This window comes from Perna viridis, chromosome 4, assembly GCF_037379345.1.
Source record: "Perna viridis isolate PV_CMFRI_1.1 ecotype Kerala chromosome 4, ASM3737934v1, whole genome shotgun sequence".
Taxonomy (NCBI): Eukaryota; Metazoa; Mollusca; class Bivalvia; order Mytilida; family Mytilidae; genus Perna; species Perna viridis.
The window spans coordinates 2,602,434-2,627,778 of record NC_142448.1 but is presented as its reverse complement, the minus strand read 5'-3'; the positions used below and the strand labels follow the sequence as shown (position 1 = coordinate 2,627,778).

The 25,345-nt window shown below is 31.9% G+C and overlaps 1 protein-coding gene across 4 annotated transcripts in view; it reads left to right on the top strand.

Annotated features, from left to right (window-relative positions):
• The window catches only part of LOC148618440 (2-oxoglutarate dehydrogenase complex component E1-like), a 39,624-nt gene extending 15,556 nt beyond the window's left edge, over window positions 1-24,068 (top strand). For all 4 annotated transcript variants that reach the window (XM_088577366.1, XM_088577365.1, XM_088577364.1 and 1 more), the window contains 16 exons: window positions 811-911; window positions 1,746-1,900; window positions 5,036-5,182; window positions 5,626-5,896; window positions 7,339-7,467; window positions 8,278-8,457; window positions 9,637-9,789; window positions 10,415-10,634; window positions 12,145-12,295; window positions 15,848-15,975; window positions 16,388-16,566; window positions 17,561-17,632; window positions 18,307-18,432; window positions 18,890-19,126; window positions 19,755-19,918; window positions 22,382-24,068. In XM_088577366.1, the coding sequence (XP_088433492.1) occupies window positions 811-911; window positions 1,746-1,900; window positions 5,036-5,182; window positions 5,626-5,896; window positions 7,339-7,467; window positions 8,278-8,457; window positions 9,637-9,789; window positions 10,415-10,634; window positions 12,145-12,295; window positions 15,848-15,975; window positions 16,388-16,566; window positions 17,561-17,632; window positions 18,307-18,432; window positions 18,890-19,126; window positions 19,755-19,918; window positions 22,382-22,484 (2,516 nt within the window). In that variant the 3' untranslated portion in view covers window positions 22,485-24,068. The remainder of the gene's footprint in view (window positions 1-810; window positions 912-1,745; window positions 1,901-5,035; window positions 5,183-5,625; window positions 5,897-7,338; window positions 7,468-8,277; window positions 8,458-9,636; window positions 9,790-10,414; window positions 10,635-12,144; window positions 12,296-15,847; window positions 15,976-16,387; window positions 16,567-17,560; window positions 17,633-18,306; window positions 18,433-18,889; window positions 19,127-19,754; window positions 19,919-22,381) is intronic.
• The last annotated feature ends 1,277 nt before the right edge of the window (window positions 24,069-25,345 follow it).

The following is a 25,345-nucleotide window of genomic DNA, read 5'->3' as shown; positions in this document are numbered from 1 at the left end:
ATGCACTGAGTGTCTGTAAGGAAGTTACAAGGATTATACATGTATCAGCAGACATCAGTGAATGTTTTGTAAAGAGTTGAATACCCTGACCTTGAAAATATTGGATGTTGTTTGTCTCTCTTCTTACACTCCTGTAGATGGTATTTGTCTCTCTTCTTTGTAAATCTCTGTAGTAGTTTTTCTTGTACTGTCTGTCTATGTCTCATCTGACATCACTGTGAGAACTACCATGCTTTTATCATTGATCATAGTAAAAAGGCTTCCCATTAGTTATTAGATCATAACTCTTAATGTTGCTACATTTCAAAGTATCCAACCTCCAATTTTTTTTTATTTTGAAACCAAACATGTTACAATATGTCACTATATGTTATTTGATTTTTCTTTAGATGTTACTGCACAGTAGTTTAATTTTGTTAACATTCGTACAGTCTTAAGCTGTTATATCTCATGTGTGTAATGTAAACCTATGGTTAGGATTTTTTCAAAGGCTTTTTCTCATGTCTTAAAAACTTTGATAATAAGATTTAAATTCAACTGTTGTAACTTCATTCGTATGAAAATAAACTTCATATGTTTCAGCCTAAAAAAATATTTTGATAAGTTCAAATTTATACTGAGAAATTTTATCATGGCACTTTTCAAAGGATGTATGCTTTACCCCTGCTTTTTATATTGAATACGTGACAAGAAATTTGCATTTTAGAATTATGTAACATTTCCTTTCTTAATGATACAAAATCCTACAAAACCATGTCCTTTTATGTATGATGTAATTATTTCACTAATTATTTTGTCCTTTGAGTACAGATGAGACAGATTTAGATAGAAAGTTCACCCTCCCTACAACAACTTACATAGGAGGGAATGAATCACAGTTAACACTCAAAGACATTGTCAAGAGGCTTGAGGTATATTACATTGTATTATATTATACTTCATACAAAAATCTTTAATTCTGATTGGGTAATGGGTGATTATTTTAGTCTATTCCCTGCACATCCTTACTTGCCCTGCTGCAGACTGAACAGTGATTGGTGGATCAATATGAATGGAATAGTAAAGGTTTCTTTGGTAATGACCTCCATGGAACATTATACACATACTGCCTGTAGTAAAGGGTGTTATGCTGTAGTATCATACGAGACAAAGTCGAGGGTGATATATTTACAGAGTGTGATACGATGAGAAACCTTTACTATTCCATTCATGTCATATGAAAGAGAAAACTTGAAAAAAAAACTTTTTAAGACATTATTCCATCCATCTGGTTGGACATGCAACCAAATAAACAGTGCAGACAACATTCAGCCTGAAACACTGAATACAGCTCACACTGAATGGCAAACTTGAATAACTGAGCACAACTTAAATAGAACAAAAAGATTGAAACACCAAGTACAACTCGCACTTAACAACAAAACAATAGCCTGAAATACTGAGTACAACTTGCAATAAATGACAAACCTAAAACACTGAGTACAATTAACACTGAATGACAATACTTGAAAGTACTGAGTACAACTTACACAAAATGACAGACATGAACCACTGAGTACAACTTACACTGAATGACACACCTCAGTAAAAAGAGCTAAACAACCGACAAAAGTCATCACTAGAAACATAAAAAACAAAATGTGGGCAACAATGGAGCAAGTTTCTATATTTAAAAGAGTGTATGAAATATTGATTTTTGGCACAATGATTGTTTTGATACAGCAGACATGATGTTTTATTTTCAGGATGTGTACTGCAATCACATAGGTATAGAACTGATGCATGTTAACAACAAAGAACAGGTAGACTGGATCAAACAGAAATTTGAAACACCTGGAATAATGACATTGAACTCTGAGGAGAAGACAACTTTACTGGCTAGACTTGTCAGATCACAGAAGTATGGAAATTGACTTGTTTTATTAATGTTTACAAACAGTGGCAAATAAAAGAATAATTACAACAGAAATAAGCTTGAAAGTAAATGATAAAAATGCCATATGCACTATTAAATGGATGATTAATTTTTTATATGACTGCAAAAAAAATTGATGTCGTATAATGATATAATGCTGGAGTCCGTGTTGCTCTCGTCGTTAGACTCTTGGTGCTCTTGCAAATTTAACTTGAACATTAGTGAGTTGATTTTTATAAAATTTAACATAGTTCTAAACTATAAAAAAAAAAGGTCAGTATTGGAATAAAGAGCCAAAAAGAATCCTGAAACAAGCATTTTCCATGTGTCCAGACAATAACTTCATTAAAAGCCAATTGATAGCTTTGAAATTGTATTACAAGGTACCTTTTCACAAAAAGGAGACTGGGGTTTGTTTTAAGGGGTTGTGACTTGAGTCATTGTAAGAATAAGGGGCCAGACACAAATATTTTTTTTTCTGAATTCTTGATAAAAACATCAGTAAAAGGGAATAGATCATTTTGAAATTGTACAAGGTGCCATAGTTGGAATTGATTTTGGAGTTTTTCAACAGGAACCATTTAGGAATAAAAAGCCAAAAAGTGACCATTTCAAATCTGCTAAAATTTTATCCTGTGTCAAATATCAAAATTGAAAAGATTTATCAAGTTTGAATGGTGTGTCCATACTTGCCCCAACTATTCAGGGTTATATCTAGGTGGGCCCTGCAGAGAATTTTATTTTAATATGGTTTTAAAATTTCACTATTTTATCAATTTTCAGTTAATCTGCCAAAAACTACAGAATTATGGAAAATACCATATTTAGCTCTCCTGGTCTGAAGGCTGTGTAAGCTACTATCATCACTTTGCATCCATCGTTGTTGTCAGCTTCTTTTAAACATCTTCTCCACTGAAACTGCTTGACCATTTGGAATGGTTGTTTCTAAGGTCATCCTGCACAAACTGATTATTTAACATTTTTGAAATGTTTGAAATTTTTGAATTTGTCAAATGTAGTAACAAAGCATGATACCTTTACTTACTTAGTTAATAGGGCATGGTTTGCCAGATGAGCGATTCAGGCTCTTCAGGGGCATCTTGTTCAATATTTATTTTTATTTTTTTATTAAAGGTCTTTGCTAACCTGACCAAGGAATGTCTTTAACTGATTTGGACTCCTATCAAAGTTGCATATAGAAATCTTAAACAACGATTTTGGGTCAAGTTGACAGTGACAGTCAAAAATTGAAAAAATGTTCCAAAAGTGCCCCAATTTAAGCATATTTTCTCAGATGTGCCAAATGTGGGACATCATTGAAAGATGATTTGCTTATAAATGTGGTTGACCATACTGAATCATTCATTTAACATTCTAGACAACAGAACTAAACTTTTCATTATTAAATTTCTTATTTCCAGTCATGCAGGAAGCCAAATAAGGACCTTATTGTACATCATCCTTTCACGTAAATAATACTTTTCTTGACCATCCAGATAGAGCAATAATTTTGAATCCATTGTTTTGGCATCACTGATCATTAGTTTGTTTTGAACCATTTCTAACATGTTTGCAGATATGTAAATGTTTTTTTATTGTATTTAAAAAGTGTGTTATGGTAAGCTACAGAATGAGTTAAAGTTAATCTTTAACTTGACTTCATTGATTACACAATTGTGGGTCCTGAACTGATTCAACTTCATGAAAATAACTTCTTATAGGACTTTTTTTTCTAAAAAAAACTTCTGGATATTGAGATGATTTAGAATTTCAAGTTAAAGTTTAATTCCAACTCAATGTGTTTAAATGAAATAACAATCACTGGACTTAATACCATCTTTATGAACTTTTCATCAAAAAGTTTTCTGATATTAAGATGATATCTGGTATGTTATTGTATCATAATAACTTGAAGATGAAAGTAATTCTGTTTCAGTCCACTTTGTCGAGTTATAAAGTTTACAATGTATCTCCACTGATCAATCAATTTGTCAATTGGTTTGAATACAATTATCTTGACTTCTAAATGATGGTTTAATTTCAAATTTAGTGTTAGATTTTATATACTGTGAAAGTACTATTGTTCATTGGGTACCAATTTTCATGGGTAAGGTAAACCAGGAAATTTGATTCCCAACGAAAAGGATTATTTACTTTAAATTGTACGGATCATTAAAACCACAAATTCAAGAATCCACAAACTTGTACTTTTCCTCTAAACCACAAAAATTGATACCCACAAATATAAGTACTATTACAGTAGATGGGGCCATGTGTTGTAAGTGATTTTGGTTGGTCTCTTGATATCACTTTCCTGTTTTGTTGGACTTAAGTATTATTCCCGTTGCAAAACACTGTATTAAATTATTGGTCTTTTTATTAAAATTCCAATGATAGAAAATTTTTGGATAAATCTCTTTATTCTTATTTGTATTTCCAGATGAATAACTATGTATCATATGTTCAGATTGAAACTCTGTCTGAATTAGTTTACAAAAAAAATGCCTAGGTTCTCAGGCCACTTTTTAAAAAAATTGGTAAGGGAGGGAGGCTTTTTTTTTATTATTTAAATTTTTTTATATTTTTTAAATTATTATTATTTTTTTTTAGGTGATCAGAAGCAAGTTTCCTTTTTTTTTTCAAAAAATTTCATTGAGTTGAACAATTCTGTAAATGTAGAGGATGTTGAGAAGTTATATAAAATACTCCATGGCATAAAAACTTTACTGGTATTTGAGAAGTGGCTAGAAATAAGAGCCATCTCTTTGCCACAAGACAAACTTTCATTTTTAATGATAAATGTTAAATAACAGTCTCATTTGCATTGTATTTTTACCTTTCTGTCAAGCACACAGACGATTCCATTAACTAATTAAAAGTCAAATCCGGACCGGATATGAAATTTTCCGGATTTTACCATAATAAAAATCGCAGATGCAGGAGGGTTTTTAGGGATGTGGCGGGGCCCAAGAATCTAGCATAAATTTTCTTTGCCTAACTGGTAAGAGACTATATATTGCTATTTGCAATACTCTTATCATCTTGATTTCTTTCCTTTTTATTGAAATAATTAATGATTTTAAATTCAACATTAATGCAGTTTTATATTTTTGTTTTTAGGTTTGAAGAATTTTTAGCGAAGAAGTGGTCATCAGAGAAAAGATTTGGTTTGGAGGGATGTGAAGTACTAATACCTGCAATGAAAACAGTCATTGATAAATCTAGTGAGCAGGGGGTAGATGACTTCATCATTGGGATGCCTCATAGGTATGGCATTTTTAATAGATAAAACTAGTGAGCAGAGGGTAGATGACTTCATAATTGGGATGCCTCATGGGTATGGCTTTTTAATTAGATAAATTTTGTGAGCAGGAGGGGGGATAACTTCATCATTGGCATACCTCCTATGATTAGCTTGTTTCTTCATTAGCACTATAATATATATTGATATTATTATGGAAGTAACTTTAAATGATTTGTGAAGTGTAGATATCTGCCACATAAAATACTAAAGTTTTATTAACAGTTTTAACAAATGACCTACTTCTTTACAATTATGAACTTATTAACTCCATAGTAATTGCATACTGCCAAACTTTATAAACACTGATCATATTTTATAATCTTCCTACATTCACAAAGATGAAGGCTTGATGTACCATTGGAAAGTTATGGAATACTGGTTTTCTTATGCATTCTTTGTCTTTCAGAGGAAGATTAAATGTACTTTCAAATGTATGTAGAAAACCATTAGAGAAACTATTTTGTCAGTTCGATTCTGAGCTGGAAGCTTCAGATGAGGGATCTGGTGATGTGAAGTACCATCTAGGAATGTCTCAGGAAAGATTGAATCGTGTCACTAATAAGAATGTGACATTAGCTGTTGTTGCAAACCCTTCACATTTGGAGGCAGTTGATCCTGTTGTTCAGGGAAAAACTAGAGCAAAACAATTCTACAGAGGAGACACGGATGGCAAAAAGGTGAAACTTCTCCGGCCATCGCTGGGACAAGAAAAAAATGACCGGTTTATAGGGGTGGCCTATGCATTCTAATAGCTGTTTCCATTCATGTGTTCTTTAACTGTACACCTCGTCAGTTTGTTGGTCGAGACATGTTTAATGCCATTCAAAACTTTTGACCTTTCATTACATTTCAAAGCTCGCATCATTTGTAAATGATTTCATTTTACAAACAGTACTACCAACAAAATAATGTTCACGGTTTTGAAAGAATGTGTATTAAAGATCAGAGGGCTATTAATGGTAATTAATTATTTGTATTGTTTTTGTAAATTACTTATCAACAAAGTCTAATGATTTCACCTCTATGTTGTTTTGGCTTGGGCACAGGTCACATTAATTGACAATTAAAAGATCGTAAAGATTGTACTATTAAATGACCCTGGTTGCCTGACCTTTGTACATACCAACAGCCAACCAGTGACAAAATGTATGTCTGGATTAAATTTGTTGTTTAATCTACTGTCCTCTTCAATTATCATATGTCCACTGAAGAAATGCAAACCTGTCAGTGAATGAATTATTAATCACATAATATTACGTAATCATTACAGTTTTGTTGATACATTTATTACAGGTGAACAATACATGGGTGGCCGGAATTGAGAGGTTGTTTTATTTGAAATATATAACTAAAACTGTGAAAAAACCGGACGATGTACAGTTTTAGGGGGTGGTCGGTCTATTGAAAACAAAACGCATAGGTTTTAAGGTATATTGGCCGGGACTTTTGAAAACGGCTGGTTGAAGGGAAGACTGGTTTTCTGAGGTTCCAGTTTGGAGAAGTTTCACTGTATTCTATATGGCAGTGTAATCTAGCATATCTTCTAACTTGTACATTAACATTTCCCATTAAAGTTGTGAAAAAAATGGCTATATTCTACATAGCATCTGAAGTTCTGTTAATTTTCTCATTCTGCATACGACTGAAGGAATTAGTAAAGGTCTGTTTCCATCTATTTGTCTGAGTAGCTTTGTGGATGCATATTCTTCCCATATCTGGTAGGATTTTTTTGTTTTTTGTTTTGAATCATAAGTGTTCATATATTTCCCAATTTGATTCAACAAATTTTCTTTTGCAACTTATCAACATTCCTCAATCAGTCATTGTTGATACATGTAACCTTTGAAACCTCTCTTGGGATTCCATCCACATGTGAAGATGTATTGTTTCAATGTATAGTTGTGAAACCATTTTGATTCAGCAAATTTTAGAAGAGTTATGGGGCTTTTTATTTTCAACATTTTTAAGGTTTAAAACTAAGTAGATGCATTGCCTCTGAAACTGCTAGGTGATTTGCTTCTATATTTTGTTGAATGTTATGTTATGACAGATTAAAAAGTTATATTAGTATTTTATGTTAAACAACTTAGACAGCAATTTATGTTTAAATGATTTACAGGTAATGAGCATGTTGCTCCATGGGGATGCAGCTTTCTCTGGACAGGGTGTTGTATTTGAAACTTTTCATCTAAGTGATCTTCCAGACTACACAACACATGGCACAGTACACATCGTTGTCAACAATCAGGTATCACATTGAGACTTAGCTGATATTGACATAAATTTTTGTGGAAGCTAAAGATGGAAAGTTACATGCCATCATTGATAATAGATTTGTAATGAATTCTATGAAAGCTGATTAATATTGTGAGTCCCCTATGGGGTGACTTTTACCTTAGGAGACTTTAGGTTTGACTCTCTGTCAGGACAGCAAATCAGTTTTCCACACTTTTCCACCATGTGTGCAAATTATACATTAGATATTTGGAACATTCTTTAACTATTACAAGTTGAAGAACAAGTTCAAAATTTTTGTTCTGGTTCTTTAATTTTTTGCTAAGTAATTGCCCTTGAACTTGATGCAGACACAGTTTTCCTCGATATCGAATTATGCATGAAGTTTGCTTTCTGTTCTCCTCAACAGATTTTTTTCCAGTAGGAGACTTTGTGTTGCCATACGATACTCTCTGAATGCTTGTGTATCATCTATTTAACTCTGATTTTATTATCAACCAAAAGGTCGCTATGAAAGTATCTTGTATCATTTTTATTATCAACCGAAAAGTCTCTATAAAAGTATCTTGTATCAAATAACATTTCACTTTAATATTAATACCTTAATTTTAAAGAATGCAGACTAGTACTCTTCCATCAGTACCATATAACCAAATATTGTCTTAAAAAATGACATATCTGCATTATTTTCTCTACAATATGTCAATTACTTTGACTTGACTTTCAAGTAAAACGTAAGTCTTGTTTGCAGGCCACTGTCTGTATATTACATAGCTTTGTTGTTATTGATAGAATCATTCTTCAATTATTTTGTGGTTGACAGATTGGATTCACAACAGACCCCAGATATTCCCGATCTTCAGCATATTGTACAGATGGTGCCCGTATGGTGAATGCCCCTGTGTTCCATGTCAATGCTGATGATCCAGAAGCTGTTGTTTATGTCTGTAAAGTGGCAGCTGAATGGAGAGCTAAGTTTGGAAAAGATGTTGTGATAGACTTGGTAAGTCATTACATGTTTTTGTTGAGCAATAGGATACAAGTAGGAAATGACAGTGTTTGAACGAATTTGTTTAGACCACATGCCCCTCATCTGTTAAATTTACCAAATTTATTGAGAATATAGAATAACATAGAGTAACCTCCTTTTGTGTCTTTGGCAATGTTTTGACTATAAAATTGGAACCTTATAGAGTTTTTCTAGCAATAACTTTTATTCAGTATTGGTCTTCCCATGTGTGGCATTAACAATTCATTCAATACAATGCAATGCATATTTTTTTGTTTATTCTCTGCACGTTAAACTTTAAAGAAGCTTCACTTGGTAGCTTGATACTTTTTAACTCAGCTTTTTTGAGTAATAATGGTAGTACTAAATGCCAAATGTTGAGAGACCAATACTGAATATCTTTGTTTACATTACACATGCACGATTGTGTTTTTTTGGGTTTTTTTTTATAATTTTAATCCTTTTACGAATGGTCCTATTTGTTCTTTTCCCAAATCTTCTCATGTTGTACATGTCATTCCCCTTTCAACTTAATTCTTAAGCAAGTTTACTCAGTTGGGTGGAACATACCCTTTTCTGAATTATTGAAACATGCTGCCATCTTTTTTACTACTATAAGCTAAACCTATTTCCATTGGCTTAAATCATTATATTGTCCAATGAAATTGGGCAATATGTCAATGGCATGTCAGTACATATGTCATTTTAAAATTAGATGTACATAGGAAATTAAATGGGCTGCATAGAATAGTAACTTACAAAAACTGACTTACCTGGACTTTAAGAAACAACTTGCCCGACAGAATTTTTATTTGGTGGTGCAAGCTGGCAATGACTATATCAAACATTGTAATAAGGTTACCTCAAAGAAGATAAAAAAAATGAGCCAAAACTTCTGATGCTGCATTCATTATCCTGAATTGGTTTTATAAATTTTAAAGATTTTTGTGATAAAGATGTATAAATCATGTGTATCAAGTGATGTAATAAAACTTTAAAAAAAATAATAAAAATACATAGAATTACACCTGGTTAGGACTCTGTAATTATTTATTGCAACAATAATTCTACTTAAGTCTATCAAGAAGTAGAATTTCTATTTTTACTTATTAAAAATTAGCCTAAGGCTTAATTAATTAAAAAAAAAATGTGATGGTATGTTTGGTATTTTAGGTCTGCTATCGTCGTAATGGTCATAATGAAACTGATGAGCCAATGTTTACCCAGCCTTTGATGTACAAGAAAATATCTAAACAAAGGACAATTTTAGAAAATTACGGCGAAAAAATTATAAATGAAGGAGTTGTCACACAGACAGCTTATGAGGTATATAAATCTTATGATTTATTGATAATGATATCCCCACTCTGTAGGAAGGAGTATACTGTTTGCAAAAAAAAAAAACTCCATGACTTTTCCTTATAATATGATGGAAAGCAGGGGTAACATTAGTGAGATATTGCTCACAGATTTCTTATTTAAGTTAATTGTACATATTTTACAAGCTGTTTTCATCTCTAGGTGTCCATTGTTGGCTTCGAGGACACTGTTGTTGTCCTAACCATTAGACAGTTTATGTAGGAGTTAAGTCATTTGAAATGTAGAATTTTGCAGAAATTGAACCATTTTAATTCAAACAAAAACTTCCTAAATACTCTAAACAGAATTAAAAATTACACAAAAAAGACAAACACAAATACAATGCAATACCAGTATAAAAGGAACAGTCGCAACAAAAGAAAAATAAAAAAAATACACCAAAAAAAAAAAAAACAAACAAACAAAAAATTAACATTATGCTTATTATAAGATGGGGGCTTTTGTCTGGGGGAAGGGGCTTATATCCTAGACCTGCAATCACCATTGTCTGGTTTGTTTATGTAACTTATCAGTTAAAAATTAATGTTGAAGTTGCAAAACTGTGCTTAATTTTTATGACTTTGATGTGCAGGAGGAAATAGAGAAGTACAATAAAATCTGTGAAGAAGCTTACCAGAATGCCAAGAAGGAGACAAGTGTAAGGAATGTGGAATGGCTAGACTCTCCATGGAGTGGGTTCTTTGAGGGCAGGGATGAAATGAAACACCCTAACACATCTGTGTCCGAAGATATTCTTAAACACATTGGAGAGAAAGTCAGCTCATCTCCAGAAAATGTTGATATCCATGGAGGTATGTAAGAATTTTCAATAAAATCACCTCATCTCCAGAGAATGTTTATATAGATGGAAGGAAGTTCATTAAAGATCATTAAGATTACTGTGATACTCTACAAAGTAAACATTTATGAAGGGATATAAAATTTTGTCTGATAGTTCTCTCGTACAGTTGTTTGCATGTCAATTTTCAATTTACATTTTTGTATCTCTGAAGGTATATACTATTTTATCCTTGTCAATCTGTCCATCATACTTGTTTTCGTAATAGTTTCATTTGCAACAACATGTCAATCACTTGATATTTAGACATGAGAGATTTAAATAGTTTTTTTTTTGGGTTGAATGTTTGTTTAAAAGAGTCTTCAAGGGAACAAAGGTTAAAGAGGTAATCAAAAGAATGTGATCCAGGGACAAAGACCAGACATGGAAAACAGACATACACAACAAAGAACATAAAGTAACTAAAATCACACGTACAAAGTAACAAAAGCAAATGAGCAACTTGGACTCTACTGAAAACTGGGAGCATGGACCAGGTGCACTGGTAGGCTAAGCGTCCTCTGCTTTAAAGAAAGAGAGCTTCCTTTTCCTTTATATTTTTTATATTTTTTTGAACTTTTTTTTGTTTAAGAGTTGTGTGATTTCAAACACTGTAAAGAAGGGAAAGGCTTATCATATAGAAGTAAAAACTGATAAAAATGATTACAAATCTGAGACATATATCTCTCGTTGACATATGTAAGACCTCTGCCATGCTTATTTTGGTTTTTTTTTTGGTTTTTTTTTTTTCATGAATATATCCTACTTAGTTGTCTTATGTATTTCATGTTCTTAATAAAATATTACTAAGTTCTCGGTAAAACATCTAGGCACGTTCTTGACATGATCTTTATTGCAGGTGGAAGTATTTGTTTCAGTTTGCATCCTAGGGTTCATACAGTAAGACTACACTCTTTTTTTTTTTCGATCAATGTCAAATCCATCATAGCCTGTTAAGATAAGCGGTCATTATCAATTTACATCTACTCAGATCACTAAAATCATGGCTTGTGATTGTTTTGCAATGAAACCATAGAAACTATATGGAAATGTACTTGCTTATCATTCTATCAAACATGAGTCAAAGCAACGTATCAGACCTGCTTAAGATGACAACTTACCATACGTTCAGATACAGACTCATGGGACTCACCATCTACCAGAACTCTTTGTTATTGTTGACATATACTATGTCAGTGCCTGTGTCCTGAGTCCTTTTTTTGTTTTACCATTTGTTAAAGACCATTTAAAAGCTTCATACAGCTTGTATAATATGTCTAAAAGTAGAGCTTTTGAACTTTAAAGTCTCAGCCACAAAGAGTATATATTCACATTGAAGATTTCAACCTCATCTCATTGAATTTGTGTAAACAAGCCATGTCTGCTATGACTTCATTGTATTTGTGTCAACAAGCCATGTCTGCTATGACTTCATTGACTTTGTGTCAACAAGCCATGTCTGCTATGACTTCATTCATTTATAGGATTAAAGAGAACTTTGAAAGCCAGAAAGAAGATGGTTAATGACAGAGAAGCAGATTGGGCTCTTGGTGAAGCCTTTGCTTGGGGCTCCTTACTTCATGAAGGAATCCATGTTCGTCTTAGTGGACAGGATGTAGAAAGAGGAACTTTCAGGTTGTTTATTAGCTCTGTCATGTTATCATCATATGTTATCACTCAGACCATCTTGTTGTGTCATTATCACTCAGACCATGTTGTTGTGTCATTGTCTGTTAACAAAACAAATATCTTCTGAAACCATAGGTTTAATGAAGCTCAGACAATTAACATATCTAGTGTAAAAATTGTATCTGTCCTTGTTGTTATCTTAACATAATGAGCACATAAAATAGAATGTATGTTGGGTCATACCATTACAGCTATAGAAGAGAGAAACATACTCAAAATGAAACATCAATAGGGATACCTTTTCTTATTTAAGGATGTTCACTGGTTGTGGTCAGCCATTTTGGTCAGATTTTCAGTCTCCTATGGTTTTATCCATTTTATAGCATTTACATTTTTTGCAGTCATTTTTGTCAGATTTTCAGAGGACTCCTCTGGTTTTATCTATTTCATAGCATATATATTTTTTGCACTGTGACCTCCACTTTTCTTTTTATAATTTCATTAAACACACCTTAAAATGTTATTTGGGAAGTTTTTATGAAAATCCTTGTTATTTCTTCAGTGTTTTTAAAAGATGAACCATGCTAAAACTAAATTTATGGAAAATCTAGAGAAATTCTTTTCCACCCAAATTGCAAATGCTTATATCATGAAAACAAGCACACTAGGTTGAATCTAATAATACATTTATGTTTCACACACCAAGTTACCACCATCAAATTTCGTAAAACTTAAAATTAATAGTTGAAATTTGGTGGATATATTGTTTAAATGTTGTTAAGCATTTATACATAGACAGATGTAATGTATGTGATGGTAAACAGGTGTTAAATGAAGAATGGTATCTGGAACGTTTCAGTCCCTGGCTGTATTAGGGTTTTTCCTCAGCATCAAATGGCTGATTTTCAAAATACTTTATTTCGCACGAACTTTCGAAACTAAAATTTTGAGAGAATGAATCGAAAAGGGTCTTATTATTTTTATCCTTTTTCCACCTACTCCATGCATGCTTTCATCCTGTGGTAGTGTCTAAGTGCCTGATATTTTATAAAACATAGTATTTGGCTGTTATTTTTGAAAAGGCACCCCTGATTTGTACTAAAAGTCAGTAATTTTTTTTTCAGTATGTTACCATGGCTACTGGTTTTTATAACAATAATCACTAAATTACTTATAAATGACTTGAACCTCCACACACCAAGGATTTAAAAAATACGCACTTTTTTATAATAAAACACTAGAAATTTCTGTGCGGACTCCTTGAAAACAGCTTTATTTCAACAAAATGAGATCAAATTTTCAGAAATGACCTAACTGTATTGTACTACCTTAGATTTTATATCTGCACTCAATGAGTAGGTAGTATATTGAAAATAATTTGTCATCAGTCCATCTGTCTGAATTTCTTTGCAATTATTTCTGCTTCTAATGGATGGATTGGCTTCAAATTTGGTGTGTGGCTTTATATAGTTGGGGCATGTATATTTTAAGCAATTGTTTGTGCCTGAAAACAGCTTTATTTCAACAAAATGAGACCAAATTTTCAGAAATGACCTAACTGTATTGTACTACCTTAGATTTTATATCTGCACTCAATGAGTAGGTAGTATATTGAAATCACTTTGTCATCAGTCCATCTGTCTGAATTTCTTTGCAATTATTTCTGCTTCTAATGGATGGATTGGCTTCAAATTTGGTATGTGGCTTTATATAGTTGGGGCATATATGTTTTAAGCAATTGTTTGTGCTGTACAATATCAATTTTCTGTTTTTCTCAGACTGCGATTTTTCACTTTATTAAATGATTGAGAATTTTGTGGCAAAAATATAGCTTCTCTATGGTTGGATTGATTTGGTGTGTGGCTTTTTATAGAGAGGGCATAAGTTGTTAGCAATTTTGGGTGCTATTCAATATCAACTTTTGCATGAGTAGGGGTATGCTTAGTATGACAGCGCATGCGACTTCTTTTCATTTTGAGTTTGGTTTTTAAAAAGGTTCACATCGGTTTTAAGTTCTAGTTGTTGGTCTTATAGATCTTTAAATGATAAATCAAATCTTGTACTTAGATTTTGTGTTGGACCTTTTGAATTAGTAAAAAAAATTATTCTTTGAATCTTTTAATTGTGTATTTAGATTTTGGATTTTTTACCATAGTAGGTTGAAGTCCTATGCAAAATGTTCAAGTTCTTTGACATTTTGTCTCAAAACAAAATTTTGAAATGTATTAATCTTGAATGTTGAACCTATACTTGCCCCAGCAATTAAGGTTCAGCTAAAGTCAAAATCTAGGACATTTCTTAATGAAATTATTTCATTCATAGTTTTAATAATACATTAAATTTAGTGTTGAAACATTGCTAAATGCTTCTTTATATGTTTTAAACACACCAGCACAAGTCAAATTAAGGAAAAAACGTTTTATGATTTCTATATGACTTTATCAACAAAAGTGTAAACAACATATTTTAGAATAAATCTACAGCTGTCAATAACAAGAATTAAAGTCTGAAATTCATATTTTCCTGTTTCTAGATGAATTATGCAGTATAAGCTAGCATTAATTTTCTTGATGAAATTGCCATTTCTTTAAGTTAAGATGAATTGAGATATTCTATGCCATGATCCAGCTAAGTACCTATGCCAATAAACATAAGATATTAAAATTTTCATTTAAATCAGGCAATTTGTCACAAATTGTTGCTAGCTTGCACTGCACTAGATATTTAGGCTACAGCATATTTGTATTTTCAAACAAAAATCTGTTCTAGTAAATTTGTACATTTATTTTAAAATTTGATGTTTACATTTCTGTTGTTAGCAAAATATGGCAGTAGTCACATGTTTTTGTGAAAGAAGGAAACATGCATATCCATTTTATGTAGAATACTGTATAAAGAAGCATTAAACAAACTTTTCAGGAACATGATAATTGCAATCTTAACATCTTGACTAAAATTATCTTGACAGTTAATGTCCTAGATATTGACTTAAGCTGAACCTTAAAGGCTTTACATCTATGGTCATATGGAGCAGTACTCAGTTGATAAAGGTCTTTATTTTGTAGGATAATCATAAATGTCATATGACTATTTCAATTTTGAAACGTTTAGGTATAGGTTGGAAACGAGAAGTGTCAATCTGTGAACATGCTTTATTTGTTATAAATTTATAATACAAATATGACCCCAATTACATGAATGAGCATAGATCGCAAAAAAAAAAAAAATAGAACATATACTGCTTGTACTCATTCTTTTCTCCAGAAAGTAGATTTTCATTGAGCAATAATATAGGAGGTAGTCCTGGCCCAAGCGCCACAAAACTTTAAAAATTTATTGTCTTAGAAATTCTTCACCATTTTGGATTTCATTAATTTCAAAGGCTTTGATTGGAGTTATAATGGAAGTTAAAATATTTTCAGACTATTGTGGTACCAGACCTGACTGACTTCTGAGAAAATTTGTTTAAAATTAATGGTTTTATTTACAGTGCTTTCCCAGTTCTAAGTACATAGATATTGACATTGTAACCATGTGTTATGTTTTATTTATTTGCAGTCATAGACATTCAGTTCTGTTTGACCAGAATATAGATAAGAAGAAATATGTTCCATTGAACCATCTGTATGACAACCAAGCTGAGTACCATGTACATAACAGCTCTCTGTCAGAGTATGGTGTTTTGGGTATGTCATTTATTTTAGAGAGAAGGTATCAACTCATAAGTCAAACTTTCCTATTAAAAGTTGATATTGATTAGATTACATATGCTGTTGTTTTGAATGATACTCATAAGTAAAGCAAATTTCTGTTGTTTTTTTCCCTATCAGAACTTAACTGTAACATTTTTTTTTACAGTTTATTAAGGCAGATTATACCTAATATTTTTAGTTTATATCTCTTCCTTGTTTTTCTTAAAGATAACCTTGGAAATTTTAATTTTTAAGCTTTGACAAAAATTACATTGAAAGACAGAATAAAAGGTCAAGGAAAAATGATATTTTGTGTATTGAGTTGGACTATTTGTAGATTATTTTGGATATGATGCAGCATGACTATCAGATGGACTAAATGTTGTTTTTCTAATATATTTAAAAGGATTTGAGGTTGGCTACTCAATGCAGAACCCAAATGCTTTAGTAATATGGGAGGCTCAGTTTGGGGACTTTGCCAACACAGCACAGTGTATTATAGACCAGTTTATTAGCAGTGGACAGTCTAAATGGACAAGACAGAGTGGTATCACGCTTCTTTTACCACATGGTTATGATGGAATGGTACAAAGTTCTTACATTTAATTCCAATCGAAGTTTTAGTTTTTAATTCTGTTAGAATTGTATTTGCATTTATAATGTGTTGTTTACCCCATACTTCTTCTATCCATGGTTGCATTTTATCAAACAATTTTATATAGCTGTGGAGAAAAAAAAATTGTGGGCATATATTGGTATGGTGCTGTCTTAATTTTCTGTAGACACTTGATTTATGTGGAATAATTTGATTAATATTTTGTTGATCTTTTCAAATTTTATAAAAGGGTCCAATCTACTAACGGAAGGTTGGTATTGATTTGGGGATTATGGCCCCCACCATTTTAGAATAAGGGGCCAAAAAGAGCTTAAAACAAGCATTTAATAGAATAAACTATTTGAGTTATAACTCCAGGAATGTCTATGGTATTGTTTAACAATATTCTGTACCACAGTGGTCAGACTTGGATTGATTTTGGGTGTAAAGATTTGTACTTTTCAAAAACTAGGGCCCAAAACATGTGTTTTTCTGTCCAGACAATAACTTGACTATTGTGAATGAATCTCATTGTAATTGTATTTAAACGTGCAATACCACTAAAGATTTTGGGGTTCAGACTTGAACCTTGAAAGAATTGGGGGCAAAAAAGGGACTGAAACAAGCATTTTCCTTATGTCTATATAATAACTTGAGTAAAAGTGAATTGATCTAATATTAAATTTACTACAAAGTGCACAAAAGGAAGACAGGGATTGGCCAGGTTACAGGCAAATCAACTTTAAAGAATGGCGGTGGGTGGGCAGGGATAATTTTTTTGTGATATTTTTCTCAGCAGCTAAAAATCACAGCCACTAGATACTTAGTACGCAACTTCCGTATGGGGTTTTCATATTGTGGGATGCAATTTCAGGTCTATTGTACTTCCTCTTTCTCTTTTTCGACTTAGTGTATTTTGTAACATTTTCAGTCAAATGCAAAATTTTCATGGGATCTGTTTTCGATTTTTGTTTTAATTTTTAGGGACCTGAACATTCTAGTGCAAGATTAGAGAGGTTTTTACAGATGAGCAATGATGACTGTGACTTCTTCCCAGTAAGTAATGTAACTATACAATTAATACAGACTAGTATTGATGAATTATAAGGAGACAACAGCATTTCAACTTTCATAGAAAATAACCTATTTAAACAATATGGACTTTTTGGCACAACAGGAGTCAAACATCAATATAATTTGCTAAGGTGTTTTTAAAAGGAGTAGAGCCATGAAGACGTATCGGCCCTGTAAAAGTGACAAAGCTGGTCTAGATGCAATTAATTGTATAGTGTAGCATAAAGTATATGTTCTAAGATAAGGGTTTTTATATATATATATATATATATTTTTTCTAAGCCCTGTAATTTTAAGATAAAATTGTTAACAAGAATCTTTTGATATTTTGCAATGAAACACTATCGGCACACATCATTGGCAAGTTTGATGTAAATCTCTTATGATCCTGATTTTTGATATTTGTGACTACTCCTTTCAGGGCTAAACACTGAAATAAAGAAAAGATTTTATGACTTGTTATTAAATTTGTATTGTGCCATATGGGTAGATTCATTTTTCGAAAAAAAATTGACAACTTCCTGTTAACGGGTTTCAGAATGAAAATTGAGTACCTTGTGTAACAATTTACCATTTTACTCTTTTAATAGTAATATTGAAAAATAGTATTGTAGGACTTGTTACACTCACTGTTCTAATACTTTTTACTACTGCAGCCAGAGAATGAGAATTTTGTGATGCAACAACTCCATGAGACTAATTGGTTTGTCTGTAACCTGACAACTCCAGCAAATCTCTTCCATGCCATGAGAAGACAGATCCATTTACCATTCAGAAAACCTGTAAGTCTCTTTACAGCCAAAAAAAAAAAAAACAATATAGGCAGTATCATTCCTCTTTTTTGAAGAGATGTGATTTTCTTTGAAAAATGTCAACAACCTTTCATGGGATTGATTTTAAATGTGGTGTGCAGCTTCATCTTGATAGGTTGTACATTTGTGCATCAACTTTGTCTTCTTGAACAATTAGTTGCTGTTTAGTTGTTTTTTGTTTTTGATTTTGTTTTAAGAGTCGTGTAAATTTTTGTTGCAATAATGTCAGCAACCCTTTATGAGGATAATTAGAAAATTCATGGGAGAAAATTATATTGTTTGAAACTTTATTTAAATTGATTTTTGTATGTGATAGTGCTTCATTGAATACCTGTATACTGTTTGTTTGATTTTAAGGATGATCCTTTGTTCTTACAGTTTATAGATATGCAAGTTATTATTCATTATGGTTCTTGTTTAATTTTAGTTGATCATTATGTCACCAAAGAACTTACTTCGACTGAAAGAAGCCAGATCTAGTTTTGATGAAATGACTGGTGAAAGCAGTTTCCAGAGAGCTATCCCAGAGAATGGTGTGGCTGCACAGAATCCTAATGCAGTCAGAAAACTTAACTTCTGTACTGGAAAAGTCTATTACGAACTTGTGTATGAAAGGGAAAAGAAAGGGCTTCAAGATAAAATTGCCATTTGCAGAATTGAACAGGTTTGTTATTGTTTTGTATTGTTTTATATTTTTTGTCCACTTGAACATGCATGAGACCATTTGTTCCAGTATAATTTTAATCAGAGATTCTTGAGAATCTTGAAAAGAGATAAAAAGGTAGTTATCAAGCACATAGTTTTTAAGAGATAGAGTGGTGGAGTGTTGCCTTTTGTAGTCTGAATACTGTGTCAGAATGTGGTGGGGTGCCTATTTTTTCTTCTGTGAGCTAGCACAGTAAAAAGTCTAGCTTAGTTGTCAGAGTAGGTTGATTGGTCAGTCATTGTTGTCTTGAAATGTGGGAAATATCTGCATTAGGATGTTAAATCCCAATCCATCAATCAGCCACATTTAAATCTATTTGGGTATTTTTGGTATTTCTAGTATACATCATGTTTTTCATGAATTAATTTCTTTTTCACTGTGTTCCCAACCATATGACAAACTGTTTTTTTTTTAGGTATTTTTAAAACTTGTGTAGTCAGTATAGAATAGAATAAAAGAAAAATGGTATATTTAGAACAAATATAGAGATAGTATAGGATGGGGTATATTTAAAACAAAATGTGAGACATACACTGGTTTACCACCAAATCAAACTACTACTTAATATAAAATAAATATTTTGTAGATTTCACCTTTCCCATTTGATATTGTTAAGCAAGAGATACTAAAATACCCTAGAGCTAGTATTCACTGGGTACAGGAGGAACACAAGAACATGGGAGCATGGTCATATGTGGCTCCCAGAGTGCAGACTATCTTCAGGAAAATGGATATGAATACAAATATTGAGTAAGTGTATATATGTTTTTTTTTTGTTTTTTTTTTTAGATTAATTAAAAGTGAGATAAATATACCTTGTTGATTTTTGTCATCAGTGTTCTAGCTAGGATTTGAAAGTAGAGGGGTGCAGGGAAGAGGGCACTTTATCGGGTAGCATGTTTTGTTTTTTTTTTTTTTTTAAGGGACTTTGATTTTGTATGTTTGTGTTAAGTCAATAATTTGTATTCTTATTGCTTACCTGCCAACTTTTGAAAATGATGGTCGCACCATAATTTGCAGACTGAGTAAATTCAACTGCATGATTAATATATGCATGACACCCTTATTGTATTGAAAGACCTTTCTCAAATGACCAAGTGTTTTTAGAAAACAAATACATCTCATATAATACATATTTATGGAGGTGAAGAAGCTGAAAATGTATTACTGAAGCCTAAAGTTCCCCTGTGACAGAGTTAAGAATTCAGTTTCAATATGATCTGGTTGTTGTGTGGACCAAATTTGTCAATGTTCTTGCAGTGAGGCAGCATATTTAATCATAGTGATAAGGGCGAGTGATTCTTTACATTTCTGACATATTGTGAGGTGAAATGTTGCATGAAATGTTACAAATATTCAATATTGCTTCAATTAAATATCAAAATCTGAAGTAAGTAGAAGGAATGTCCTTTACTGTTGAAGATATAGAAAGTTTTTAAAAATATTGAAATTATAAGGGAGGCAACTGACATTTTGAAAATATGAATATGTGCAACGTGCAGTTGTTTACACCGGTAGTTCTACAAAATTTAGACCTGTTTACTTTAAAATATTTGTAAAATTAATTGTGCAGTAGAAATTAATTATTAACCAATGATTGGCTGTCCATAAAATTGTCATAGATCCAATCAGGATTCATTTTCTACTTGTCAATCATTATCCGATAACCCTGGTCAGCTGATTGATCACCGATAATTACCTGAAGTTTATCCGAGGGTTAATTACAACTGGATGTAGTTAATGAAGGTGACACTTCTTAATTGGCTTGGGGTAATTTATTAACAAGAGTGGAAATCTTAAAGGGCCATTAAGATAATTGTAAATGGGCACTAAGGGGGTACACTAGAATTGTGAAAGAAACATCAATTGGTATGCTCACCAAGGCCTTTATAGGTAACAAAGTATTTATTTTATGACTACTGTATTATCAATTTATAGAGTTGATGTGGGGATTTTCGATCTGTTGAAAAACATGGCCATTGTTACTAAAAATAGAACATAGGGGTCTTGACAGTAGTTTTTCACATAGATCTTCAAAACGGTTAGGTTTAGCTAAATTCTGACAGGGTAAAAGTGTTCAGCATGATAAGATCTATCTGTGGTCAAATTTTGGTTTTAATCTGTTAAGCCATGTTGGAGTTATTCCCCTTTTTAACGATTTTTTGCTATTTTTAATGGTATTTCTTTAAAAAATCTTCTTCTCTGACACTACTCTACCAATTGAAACCAAAGTCAATATTTAATGTTCCATGGAGTATCCTGCATAGAATTGATGTGAATATTTTTTATCTGTCAAAAGCATGGGTCAGAGAGTAGTTTTTGCGCATATAATATATCTCCAAAACCGTCAGGTTCAGCTAAATCTTGACACGGGGTTAAAGTGTTCAACATCTGTGGTGAATTATTCATTTTAATCGGTGTAGCCATCTTTGAGTAATTGCCCTTTTAGTTTTTTTGTTGTTTTTTTTTGCTACTTTTAATGTTATTTCTTTCAAAAATCTTCTCCTTTGACATTATTTTATCAATTGGAACCAAACTTGGTATGAATGTTATTTGGTGTACCCTGGATAGAACTGATGTGGGGATTTTTGATCCATCAAAAAATTGGCCGCTGTTGCTAAAAATAGAACATAAGGGTCAGACAGTAGTCTTTCGCAATTATCTCCAAAATCGTTAGGTTAAGCCAAATTCTTTCAATAGCTGAAATGATCCTTATTATTAGGACTACAAAAGTCTTCAGGAATAAAAGTTGTTAGAAAACTCCTTGTAAGAGTTATTGCCCTTGAAAGGGGGAAAATGACTTTTTTCTACAGTTTTCAGTCGATATCTTGAAAACTGTGATAGATTAAATGAAACTTTCAATTGTTGAAATGATCCTTATGATAAGTCCTACCAAAGACTTCTTGAGTCAAAATTGTTGGACAACTTCTAGTTAAATTTATTGCCTTTGAAAGGCAAAATTCAACCAAGTGAACGATTCAGGCTCCTGAGAGCCTCTTGTTTTTATAGACAACAGCTGTTATCATAATACATAATGATTATTGACACACTGTAATTTAAAGAAGTGAGGATAAAATTAATTTGTGTAAGATTGAAGATTTGACAATGGATTATACCTTAGTTTAAACTTAGCTATGAATAGTACATGTATATGTGATGTAAGTTTTTGTTTATCAAGTTCAAAGGTTAATCCTTGCAATCATTTTTTTCCAGATATTGTGGTAGAACTCCATCAGCAGCAGCTGCAGCCGGCAGTAAACACAGACATTTCCTTGAACTGAACCAGTTTCTCAACAGTGCTGTCAGTCTTAACTGATTCAATTGTATAGTAATCGAAGCATCGTTAGATATCATTGTCTGTAGTGTCCAGTTTTTGGTATTTACATATGTCTATTGATGGTTTGTGCTGGCTGTATATAATGCTGTCTTGACTGCTGGTCAGTAGACTTTAAACTGAATGGAATGAAACTTTTAGGTCAAATGCTTTGTAGCTTGAAATTTTATTTATATAAAAAAATGTATTGTCTATAATTGAGAGATTTCACCTGAGCTCTTTATCATTTTGTATATAGTATGGAGGAGGAATCAAATTAAGTTTTTCAAGATATTTTTATATTGACTTATTTTGTACAGGGCTCAAAATCTGTCATTTTCTTTGAAGTGCCATTTATATTTGTATGCACTGAGGTACTGCACAATAACTCAGCCATAACTAACTTTTGATGCTCAGGGTCTTTTGTCTAATTGTAATAATTTTACTGAGAAATAGTTAGGAATTCAGTATCAAATGTGTATAAGTTTCTTCTCTTGTAAAAACTTGATATACAAAGAAATTTTCATGCAGTAACATATATTACTTGTAGACATTTAAGGGTAATGGTGTCTTAATAATTGCTAGTTAAATATGTAGAGAACTTTATAATAGCAACAGTGTAGCATCATTTACATTAGTCTGGAAAACATAAGTGGTGATTGTATCTTCCTGTCTCTAAGTTTCTGTCCCAGTTTGTTATTATTTATGTTTGTTTTTATTTATTTTATTGTTACATCTGAGAATGGTACAATGAAGTAGAAGGATATAGTGTCCCATCTAATTACACGTGTGCTATCATTGTTGCCCAAATACCTGATGATTTTCACAATGGAGTGATTTTTACTTCTAACCTTCATTTTTAAATGTTCACAGTTGCAATTTATATGCAGTGTTTCCATATTTCTTCCTTTTTTTTTTTTTTTTTAAGAAGACCCGTTACAGGTTTATATGAGCATTACAACAATTTAAAGGACATAGAAACACATTGTTTTTTAATATGATCAGTTATATATTTACATCAGTGAACAGGTCTCCTAAATAAGGTTTGGAACATTTCAAGTCATTTGTGTGGAGCATCTGTTATCTGTGGATATCAATTTTGTAGTATCTCAAAACTTCGCTAGTTCATTTGGGTTTTGAAACTGTGAACTTACATTCATGATTGGAATGAACTAGTAATTGTTTAAACTCCATTTTCAAGTGACACCAAACTGAAAAAAATATTTTTCTAAAAGACATGGAGGAATATGAACAGAACGGGTGATAATGGTACAGAACAAGTTTCTCAATTACACATTCAGCTTTTACATAGAAGAAGCATATTCTTTCTATAAATACCACAAATTGAATTTATTTGGTTTGGTTTTCTTTATCAACATAAGGATTGAAGCAGGGTTGTAACAGTTGTTTACGGTATATTACAATACAGTGAAATCTGTCTGTCTGGTTCAGTTTAGACAGGTTTTTGGTTTAGACAGGTTCTAAATACATTTAAATTGATATAAAGGGACTTTAAAAATGTCTGGTTTGGACAGTTTTCACTACTTAAACTCTCTTAAAAAAAAAACAAAAAAAAAAAAAAAACAATATTCACATTCAAGCCCCCCCCCCCAAAAAAAAAACCAAAAAAACCAAAAAACAATTACAACAAAACAGTTCTTATATTTTGGTTAGTCATGTTGTATTTTCTCTGCCTTATTTTTGTTTCATGTTATCATTGGTTGATTAATTCTGTTGACCTCTGAAATGGCTTGGAAAAGATCAGATTTTAATTAATAAATTTGTTTTGTTAAAAGAAATGTTGTCTGTCTTAATAGCCTGATGTACATTTCAATGACAATCAGCTGCAGTTTGTTGTTTTCATTAGTTTCATAAAACCTAAAAAAATTTGGGGGTCAAGGAAGTTATGACAATGTTCTTAGATATTTGGTTTGTTAACCTGATGATAACTAGTATCAGGGGTAATTATAATCAGTAATCACAATCAGCTGTAATCCATAATTACATTATGGAAGTAATCAAATGTAATCATTGTGTTTTATGATTACAATATGTGATTAGTTGGTGAAAAAGTGATGTGATCATGATTTCTTTTCAATTACATTTTGATTACATTATCAACAAAATTATTCTGTAAATACATAATTAAGGAGTATTTTCTTTTACATTATCAATCTTAAATTTTAATTGATTTTAGCAACTGAAAAATTACATTGACAATACATTTTATTTAATAGATAACAGTGGTGTATAGTGGATCTCTTTGTAATTGTACAATGTTTCATACCACTAATGAACAGTTTTAACTGGGTTGTATCCCCTTAAGAAAAGTTTCTAGTTTCCAAACAATGGTTTGAATATAGATCTTGCTTCCATACTAGGAAGAGAAGGTTGTGTTTGATTTTTGGGGCTATGGTTCCATCAGTATAGAATTGAGGGGTAATACTTCATTATAATCAATACTTAGTATTTTTTGTTCCCTGTTAGACTGATTGTCTTTAATCTAAGAATTTGTTTTGTCCAAAACAAAACGTGAGAAACAAAACCTTGGAGCTAAATAAGAGTTCAGGTTAGATGGATACCCAAAGACAAGATATAATAACCTCCTAGTCAACCCCATAATAGTTAAGTTTTACATATCATAACCGACTCTAGTTGAGGTGTTTAGAAACTACTGTTGTCTGTTCCTTTGTCAACATCTCCTGTTTGTTATTAACTATGTAGAAACAAAAGTGTACTAAGTGATTTGTGATCACACGTATATTTTGTGCAGGTAATCAATTTGTCAGATATTTATTTCTATATTAATTGTCATTATTTGTGTCTGCTGATCTTCAAAAAAAAACCAAGGACACTACAATTTG